This window comes from Portunus trituberculatus, chromosome 16 (genome assembly GCF_017591435.1).
Source record: "Portunus trituberculatus isolate SZX2019 chromosome 16, ASM1759143v1, whole genome shotgun sequence".
Taxonomy (NCBI): Eukaryota; Metazoa; Arthropoda; class Malacostraca; order Decapoda; family Portunidae; genus Portunus; species Portunus trituberculatus.
In genome coordinates this window covers 11695733-11705444 of record NC_059270.1, presented here as the reverse complement: position 1 = coordinate 11705444, position 9712 = coordinate 11695733, and the positions used below count along the sequence as shown (strand labels likewise).

General features: G+C 36.6%; 1 protein-coding gene across 1 annotated transcript; it reads right to left on the bottom strand.

Moving 5' to 3' along the window:
- Positions 1 to 1396: 1396 nt before the first annotated feature.
- Positions 1397 to 9385, bottom strand: LOC123504399 (probable ribosome biogenesis protein RLP24). Its single transcript, XM_045254862.1, has 4 exons — positions 9229 to 9385; positions 7841 to 8027; positions 4372 to 4529; positions 1397 to 2159 (listed from the first exon to the last, which is right to left on the bottom strand). Exons 1-4 carry the CDS (start codon positions 9307 to 9309, stop codon positions 1911 to 1913), a joined length of 675 nt encoding a protein of 224 aa, XP_045110797.1. The 5' UTR covers positions 9310 to 9385; the 3' UTR covers positions 1397 to 1910.
- Between the last annotated feature and the right edge of the window lie 327 nt (positions 9386 to 9712).

The following is a 9712-nucleotide window of genomic DNA, read 5'->3' as shown; positions in this document are numbered from 1 at the left end:
CTACTGACATCTTCATTTTTCAACTGTAAATATTTGAGCATTTTAGTGTCCACCACTGTCTATTACTCACTTCACATGAGCCATATCTATTCTTTATTTCAATTCTTTTCTCCATAGCACTCCCTTACTGCTCTCTTTCTCTCTTAACTGGCTTTTCACTATAGCTTTTTTGCCAGTTGATCCCTACTCTTCATATTATAAAAGGAGTCCAGTAGAGGCTAACCCTGCTTAGTGCCCACCACAAACTAACATTACCCACTCACCATTCACATATTTGTCCAGGCTCCATATATGTTTACTGCTTGATCCATGCGTACTTCTATGTTCAATATCACCATCACAACTTCCTTGCTTTTCTCAGTTCTTAATGTGACTAATCTTACACATTATTCCAATATTTCAACAAACAGATTTCCCTCATTTTACGATTGAGTTACTTTCCTGAAAACCAAATTGAATAACGGACTGAATACAATTTAAATTAATGGGGAGAACCTAGGCCCAACTTGTACCAAGAGATAAGAGAACACTTTTCTGTGCCACCTAGAGAGGTAGTGTTATAGGCTCATTTTTTATACAGTGGTTTCCCTTATAGGCCTATATCCAATGGTAAGAGAAAAATGAGCTTCAGTTAAGTTAGCAAGTCCCACTTGGCGGCAAGTCTGGTCATCAATCCATAGGTTTAAGAATCTTTCCACTTCTTTCATTATTGGCTCCCTCTTCCCCATTAATGTAGAAGCTATCTCATGTGCTTTCTTCACACTTGCTGCTTGTTTGATGGCAGTGGAGACAGTGGATTGGGGTAACTGCAGGGTCCTGGCGATGAAATTGGCTCCCTAGCTTCCTCATGCCAGTTAAAAATTTAAAGCTTTCTCTCTAAAGATAAGCTTTTTCTTGGTTTTTTGTCCTTCAGTTCACCAGCACTAGGTGTTGCAGGCTAATTGGGAGACATCACACTTGTATCACTTGTAATACCCAGCAATGAATGTTAATTTTAGCAAAACAAACACTGGCAACTGAACACAGCTGAAAGGCTGATCTTAATTTTGATACTGATGTTACAAGTGGCTGGAGATCACTCCAGAGCCAGGCCATTAATTCAACAGCTCCTGTAAAGAACAAACAAAAGATAAGCAGAAAAAAAAGAGCAGTATCCTGTTCACTATTTATCCCTACATCTATAGGGAAAGTGTTTTGATGGGTGGCAGCTGCAGCGTTGATGGTGCTACGATCTGGATCTTGATCTTCGCAGTGCATTTGTTTGCATTCTGGTGATCGGTTGATGATCGTATACATGAACCCAGACATCGGAAAATGAGTGAGTGGACATAATTCATAACAATCAGAAAATCAAAATATCGAATAATGAGGCATTGAATAGTGAGCGAAACCTGTATTATTTCTTCAATCTAATTATATGTTTATTGGCTCATAAATACATTTACACATTTTCATCTATTAGAATCTGAACTCACATGTCCTTTATCTGTCATGTGATTTTAAACAGCTTGTTTTCATATCCAATTCTTTTCTTATATATCCATTCCCTCATGACTAAACTTTCAACAAGCAGAATTCATGACCATAGTTTCATAATAACAGAATTTCCCTCACTAGTCTTATCATACATTCTATATGTCATACACTTTCTGCACTCAAATTCATATACATGGAAGACCCGTGGAGGTCATTAAGAATAAAAAATGTGATGAGGGGAATGGAAAGTGGGCAAGTTTCAAAATATTTCATTTGCCTACAAGATCACGAGATTGATACACAGACACATTTATGACTCTAACCCACACCACAGGTCAATCTTCACAAACATACTGACTCTCTTGCACACACATATACACTACACACATAAACAACATTTTCAAAGTTGAAATATATGTATAACTTTATAAGAATCATTCATCATCACTGTCATCATTATCATTATCACCACCTCCATCATTGTCATCACTGTCATCACTATCATTATTCACATCATCATCAGAGTCATCCTCTACTATCTTCATTTCGTCATCGGACATTGCAACTTCCTCCACTATCTTCTTTTTCTTCGCCTCCACCTTCTTACCTGATGGTCCGGCTGCCACCCTCTGCTTCACTTCCTCTTCCAGTTCCATTTCTTCTTCATCCATCAACTTTTTCCTCTATAAAATAAAATCATAGACTTGAAATAAGAAATAATAAATCATAAATAGACTAATCAATTAAGAATGAGCAGTTTGCAGAGGCAAATATTAGTAATCTGTAATCTGGACATTGCTGCATCTACATCATATTAAGACTGTTTATATATCACAACATTAGGCTGCCCCCTTTCTTCCAGCATCTTGCTTTCCTGTTGGTGAACCACAGGGCCTCTATTTATAAAGAGGTGATAGGCTTATGAATTTATCATTATGAAACAAGATATCAGAATCTTGTCATCATTTTATTAGAAATTTCATAAGGAGGAATAACTAGGCATAACTGTTCTCATAGGACTATCATAGCAGGTCCTATGATAAAAATAACACCATAAACATGGATGCCATGCTACATCTCTGACAATGTCAGCTAAGAAACTTTTGTGCCAGGAGAAATGCTCTACAGGAAATAAGTGCCAAGGAATTGATTAAGAAATTCTGCCTACACAGCTAAAGAATTTCATTTGTCACTGAAATTGTCAGATAAATTCTGCAGGGTGAAACAAGAGGAACCATACACGGACTCCAAAAATTTAAGTAATAAAAATAACATTACATAAAAAAAAAAAGTATGTCCTAGCCTCTAGTGCCTGTAGTTAACTTGAAGAGTATTGGAAGCAGTGTTAAGCTTCCACCCATTAGTGGCGCAGGCAATTTTATTTATGGTGGTACTCATATTAGGGCCTATATCACCATCCAAGTGCATCTTCGGTGTAACTACCTAGAACCTGGGTATCATGGTGACATGTAGGTAACTTTAAACCACTCGATAAATGGCATAGTTTCAAGGTGGTACATGGTGGAATTCAAACCTATGCATGGGCATCTGCCCGATCCCACACTCACCACCTTATCCATTATGACACCACCTCCCTCTTGCAACTGGAAAAACTAAGCCATGCTCTAATGATGGCTTGATAGTGTTCCAGTCCACCTTCAGCACGGTGATAACTAAAATCCTCAATGTCCTGCCAAAAGTTTAGAAAATTTCCCACTGCTGGCATCATCGCTATAGATAGACAGTAACATTAAAGACTCATCCCCTGTCTAATTATCCTTCCTTTTCCTTTTCTATTTTTCAAGTGAAGGTTGGAAGAAAAGGAGGAAGTCCATCTATGCTGTGTGTTGGGCTACTGGCTGTGAGGCATGAGTGATTCAGCTGTATTTGTTTACAACATTGAGTTTAGCTCTACACAATTTCAATGGATATTTTTTACAATTTGTGTTCCTACTGTTTTGATAATTTCTATGCTATTAATATCTCTTCAATAAATTTTCAGAGCAGGATTAATCTTTCTCAGAATTAGTAATATGAAAGAAATGGCTAAGATAGTCACAGCTATGAATTATGACAAAAAATGATTGATTTATGATGTGAAAATAATTATAGGAAGTTCCTAACTTTATCATAAATATGGACCTTAGCTACCTAGCTGGGACACATATCTACCATGAGGTAAATAAGAAACAGCATATTGGTCTCCAGTCTAGTCAGCATACAGCTATTTCATCCCATCTCATTGGCACCACACCACTCCTGACCAGTAATGTTAGTGTGATCACACTCCCTTATTAGTGACCATTTGCCTTTATCAGTTGATGAACCTTAGCAATGTTAATAACTGCAGAAGATTATGTTTCTACTGTTTGTTCAGTCAAGAATTAACAAGATTGCTGTGTGAAGACAGGAATTATCTACAAGTAATATTGATGTATGCTTGTATTGCAATTATTTTATTGCAATCCCACTTTGTTTCAACAAATACAATTTACTGTGCAATGGTAAACATATATCATTTGCAGTTGATAAGTGTAGCATAGCCCTTTCAGGTTTGTGTCTACCACAAGGAAAGTCTGTGTTAGTCAGGATGCATGTGGCTCCCATGGTGATGAAAGGAAGGGAACAAGCCAATGCAATGATGACAAAGAAACTACCAAAATATGACATGAATGATGGTGTTCAAAAGATAGGCCTCCTATTGGCCCAACTTTAGTTCAAGATTTCCTTTTTAAGTCAGTGCTGTGAATGATGTGATATGTGCCAAACTTTAAACATGATGTCTTCATCTCTTTTTTACAGTATACAACTTTCATGGTATTTCAAGTGACTCTAAAGTTTGTTGAATCCAGTTTAGCTATACTTACTAGACATACAATTAAACCCTTTGCTCACCTTTAGTCCAGCAGCTGGAGAGCGGATAAGACTCATTCCCTTGCGGACCTCAACAATGTCATGCACACGCTGGTGATCCTGACTCTTGAGGAGACGGTCCATGACAAACTTCCCTTCACGTTTTGTCTTGATCTCCGTTACCCGCTTCATGGCATCCACTGTAAGAGAAGGGACAATGTGAGACAAAATAATGTGTAACTGAATCTAACCTTCCAAAACTGCTCTATTCAAGATCCTTCAACTTAAGCTTTAGCTCATTTTTTCATTCCTGCAATGTTGCATCTCTTGTTATTTTCTACCTATATTTTCATGCCAACTGCATGCCTTCCCTCCTCCCACAACTTCGCTGCACAAGACCTAATTCTTTATCTCACCCTTATCCTGTCCACCTCTCTGACCAGCACTCTCAATCATTCATCCCTTTCTCTGGTAAACTAAAGAACTCCCTGACTACTGCTTTATTTCCATCTACCTATGACTTGAACTCATTTAAGAGGGAGGTTTCAGGACATTAATCCCTTTCTTTTGACTAACTCTCTCGACCTTGTTTGGGGCCTTTTTGTTTAATCATTTTGGTTGCCCTTAGCCAGTTTCCCACTCTTACATAAAAAAGAGAAAAAAATTCCTAATGTGTTGAATGAGCTATGACAGGCCAAATGTTTATATACAAGCATAATAATCCATGGCACAAATCAGCAACATCAGTGTCATGAATAAGAATGTAAGTGTATCTAACAAAATTATCTTTACCTTTTACATGCATTGGTAAGTTTCGAGTAAATTTTACATTAAATAACATTTCCAAAGATAAAATTATTAAGAACTCTAGTGATTCCATGACAGGCATTCTTTACTTTCCTTTACTTACCAACACAAATTTATTTAGATTTTTTAATTTTTACATTAGCTATAAAAGAAATCTATTATAAAGTTCTATATCTCATATAAAGAAATAATGTCCATTTGAATATAAAACATTCAAGAATAAATAAGCTTCCACCATCTCATCACAGTATGTATATTACTACAATTATGTTACATGGATGACTTATAACCAAGTGCATTTGTACAAAGATTTAAGTAGTGTAGACCGGGGGAAATTGGACCATCCAACGAACCTCATTCATATTTACAATAAATTCATATATAAATTTCTTTTTGAAGTTTTGAGCATTTCACGACAGAAAGTAACTATTTTCACATTTCTTGTGCAGGTTAGATAAAAAAAACATCGATACAGGAAAGAAATTACAATTATATGACTGAAAGCACCGAATCGTAGCCAAAAAAAAAGGGCGGCAAAGTTTGTTTACCATATCAGCTGTTTTGGCGAACTTTGTTGTGGCGGTCAGACGCAGCCAACCATCCTCTTCCAAATAGGTGATTATAGTGTTTTACCTCTACTTTAACATGATTTCATCAGCAATACTTTATTTAGCTCCCTTTTCTCACAATTAACACTCACTTTTTGGTTTAATTTACCCCGGTAAGGAAAATGCGGCAGAGGGAAATCAAACCGGTAGTTTTTAGTGCGCAATTGTTTATATTTTGAGAATATGCATAAATATTTTGCCCTGTGCCATCTTTGGCTTATAAAGGGGATTGCTTAGACTCATTATATACCCAATAATGATTATTAGGATGATTAGGGTAATTTAGGGAAATTTTTAATGAAGACTATAAGCCTATAAAGGACATCAAAAAGCTAGGAATTGTCCGCTCATACTCTCTCTACAGGCTAGCGATAGCGAGCTCAATAATCTATAGAAAAATGAATGTGGAAACCAATGAGCAGTATTTTTATACAAAAAATCAGCTCCCTGTTGCTCACTAGCCTGCAAAGTGGGAAGGAAAATTAACGTGACCAGTCTTTTGAAACCCTGAGCCTATACCCTGTTTTTACTCAGCTGATCCTCTTTCGTCTGCTAGGAGTGCCCATTAATAAAATATATGCATATAATCTGCTTATTATATGCTTATGTATCACTTTATAGGGACCTTATAAAGGATCAGCTGAGAAAAAACAAGGTACAGTATAGCTAACCACACTGATTTTTTTTTTCCCTTCTTTTTAGGATAAAAATAATCAATAACAATGGCTAGAACTTACAAAAGAAAGACTGCCGAGGACCCAGAAAGATGTGATAGACTCAGAGATGCCATGAGAGCAGTGAACAGGAAATCATACTCAATAAACAAGGCTGCTAAAGTGTACAAAGTCAGTAAAGCAACCCTTTTAAGACACTTGGCACACAATAAGAACACCCTCTCTGAAACTGTAAATGAAGACACTAGCCTAGAGTGTCTTCTTGTTGGTCATCCTCACAACCTCCCTCAGGAATGTGAAGTGGAGTTAGCTCAGTGCTTAACAATAATGGCTAAATGGGGTTTTGGATTAACTCCAGTACCTTTCACATTCAAAATAAATAATCTCCTTACTGAATACAATAACTTCAAGTGTTCCACCAAAACATTGGCTAAAGTAAATGAGTAGGCTATGTAGTCTATGAGTAACAATTTTTTGTTCTACACTGTTTCTTGCCATTGATTTTGTTATTTTGAATGTGAAAGGCTCAATGTTTATGAAATAAAACACTATTTTTTTGAGGAATTATATCCATATATATATATATATATATATATATATATATATATATATATATATATATATATATATATATATATATTTTTTTTTTTTTTTTTTTCCATTTATAAAGGGTGGTTCAAATTACCCCATGGGTGGTTCAGTTTACCCTGGTGGGGGGCTTCACATTACCCCATTTTTTTTTTATAACTGTGAACCACACTTATTACTTCAAAGCTGAAGAATCTGCTATGAATGATTTATTTTTTTGTTAGTGATTTAAAGGTAATAACTTGCTTATGTTTACATAAAATTTTTGCAAGTTTATCTTAATAAATGTGGGAACAGTATCAAAGTTTGTCAAAACCTGGTCCAAATTACCCTGGTCAACACTATCAGTGGTGAATGAAATGCAATATGATGAATGAATAAAAAAGAAGAGAAGAAAAATTCAAAACCAACAAGAATATCACAGATCTATTCCAGCAACTAAACCCTTGTATCATGCAAGTGTCATCCAACACCTACTCACTAATATACACTCATGAATTTCTCTTGATTCATTAAAAAAAAGTAAAGATTTCAAGACAGCAGTCATTGCCAATTACACTGGTAACAAAACTGCTCCGCAACTCATTACACATTTCTTTTTTCCTCTTTCCTACTATCTGTTTCAAGAGGAATACCAAAATATTCCAAAATTAAATTTGTCACTTATTTGGGAACTCGCTAAAAATAACCTTTTTGGATTCAGCAAGATGAATGAGCTTTTTTTCTCTCAATTTTTTTTTTAGCATTCATATGTGGAGAGAGAGAGAGAGAGAGAGAGAGAGAGAGAGAGAGAGAGAGAGAGAGAGAGAGAGAGAGAGAGAGAGAGACTCTTACTTGTTTTCTGCCAAAGTTCTCTGTTGTATTTAACTGGCACATTGCGTCGCTTCTCAAACTCAAAGGAAGGGTCCACTGTAAGTTCTTTCCCTGCTGCCTTCCTGAATGACTTGGTCCACCGTACATTCCTTGGGTTGCGCTTCCTCTTGAAACCCTTATGGCATCTTGGTCGACAGAATCGGAAGACCTGTAAGAAGAATTGCATGTCATATATATAAAGTCACATCACCATGAATGAAAGGAGCCAGCTAGTCCAAATATGAAAACTGCTGAATAACACCTAGACATCCTTCACAGATTAGGTACATACTACTAATACTGGTATGGTGGCAAGGAAACAGTTGTAATGGCTGTGTGCATGCAGTTTTAATCTAAATTCTAAAGAGTTGCTGGATGCTGAAGAAGTAAGGCTGAGATGGTCTAAAGAGTAAGTATCATTTATTTTTATTTTATGCAGGAAGGGAAACTGGCCAAGGACAATAAAAATGGGAAAAAATAAAAATAAATAAAAAATAATAGGTAGTAATAATAATAATAATAATAATAATAATAATAATAATAATAATAATAATAATAATAAGTAAATTAATAAAAATGTCCCACTGGATTGGTTACTGTCCCTTCAAGTGGCAACCAATCAGTGACAATCCAAGGTATCAAAAAGCCTTGCAGGATGACTGAAGTTAGTCTTTAACCATATCTTATTCCATGCCACCTTCACATTGGACTGAAGGTCGCATTGTGCCTCCTTGACAGTATTTGTGATTTGTGTGACTTGTATCTGTCCTAAGTCAGGCATCAAGTGTGTTGGTATGCTGTGCTTCTTCCCTCTAAGCAGTTGTGCAGAGGCATGTAATGGCAATGATAGTATTATCCTGAATAACTACCAACTCATACCATCATTCTCCGAGCTGAGCCAGTCTAGAACCCCCAATTCCCATATATTGCTACATTCTATAGTTAGCCAAACTTAATGCAGGAATTTTCATGTTCTAAGCAAACTTATTCATTAGCATTACTATTAATGAGTAAACTGCGAAGAAAAGTGTGTGAAAGAAAGTTGTCTTGGAAAAAGAAGTCTACTTTTCCAGGGTTGCAATTTTTTTTTTTACCGTGTCAGTGAGACTGACGTGACACTCAAGGAATATCCTATCACTACCCCCACGTCTAGATTACACACACACTGGCCAATATCATTCTGCTTATGGCACACATCTCCGCCCAGTTTCTATATACATATAATGTAACACTTGCTAAATGTGAACTGGTGTGCCAACAGTTACAGGTAAGCCGCTTCTTTCCAGGCGCACAGCAGTAAAGGCATTTCACATTATCACGTACAATCTTATAGTGATAAAACCAAAGAAAGGAATGTTTTCACGCCTCACCTTGGAGTCATTCCTCACGAACTGAATCCCGTGGCCGGGATAAACCTTACTGGAACAAAAATAACAACGTTCGATCCTCATGGCGCAGATAGAAGTTGCTCCACGAGGCCCTGTTGGGGTCGCTTCTGCAGCGACGCGAACGCTGGCCCAGTGCTCTCTGACAAAAGCATTATTTAAGGGATTACTTGGAAAAATCAATAGAATAGTTTGTTGGTCTCTATCGTTTTCAAGTATACTTGTGCCACTCTAACTGAGATAAATTCAAGACAGCTCACAGATAAGTATAACTAATAAAAAAAATAAATACCGGATACTTCACATTCACCCCCATCCCTTCCAACTATAGCGTGCTGCAAGGCAATCACATGATCACATACTACTAGCTGCCGGTGCCACTGTCATATTGTATCACAACAGAGAAGACTCTGAGTCAGCAATAATACGCAGTTTTCATAAATGTATTTGATTTTTTGTTCTTTATTCT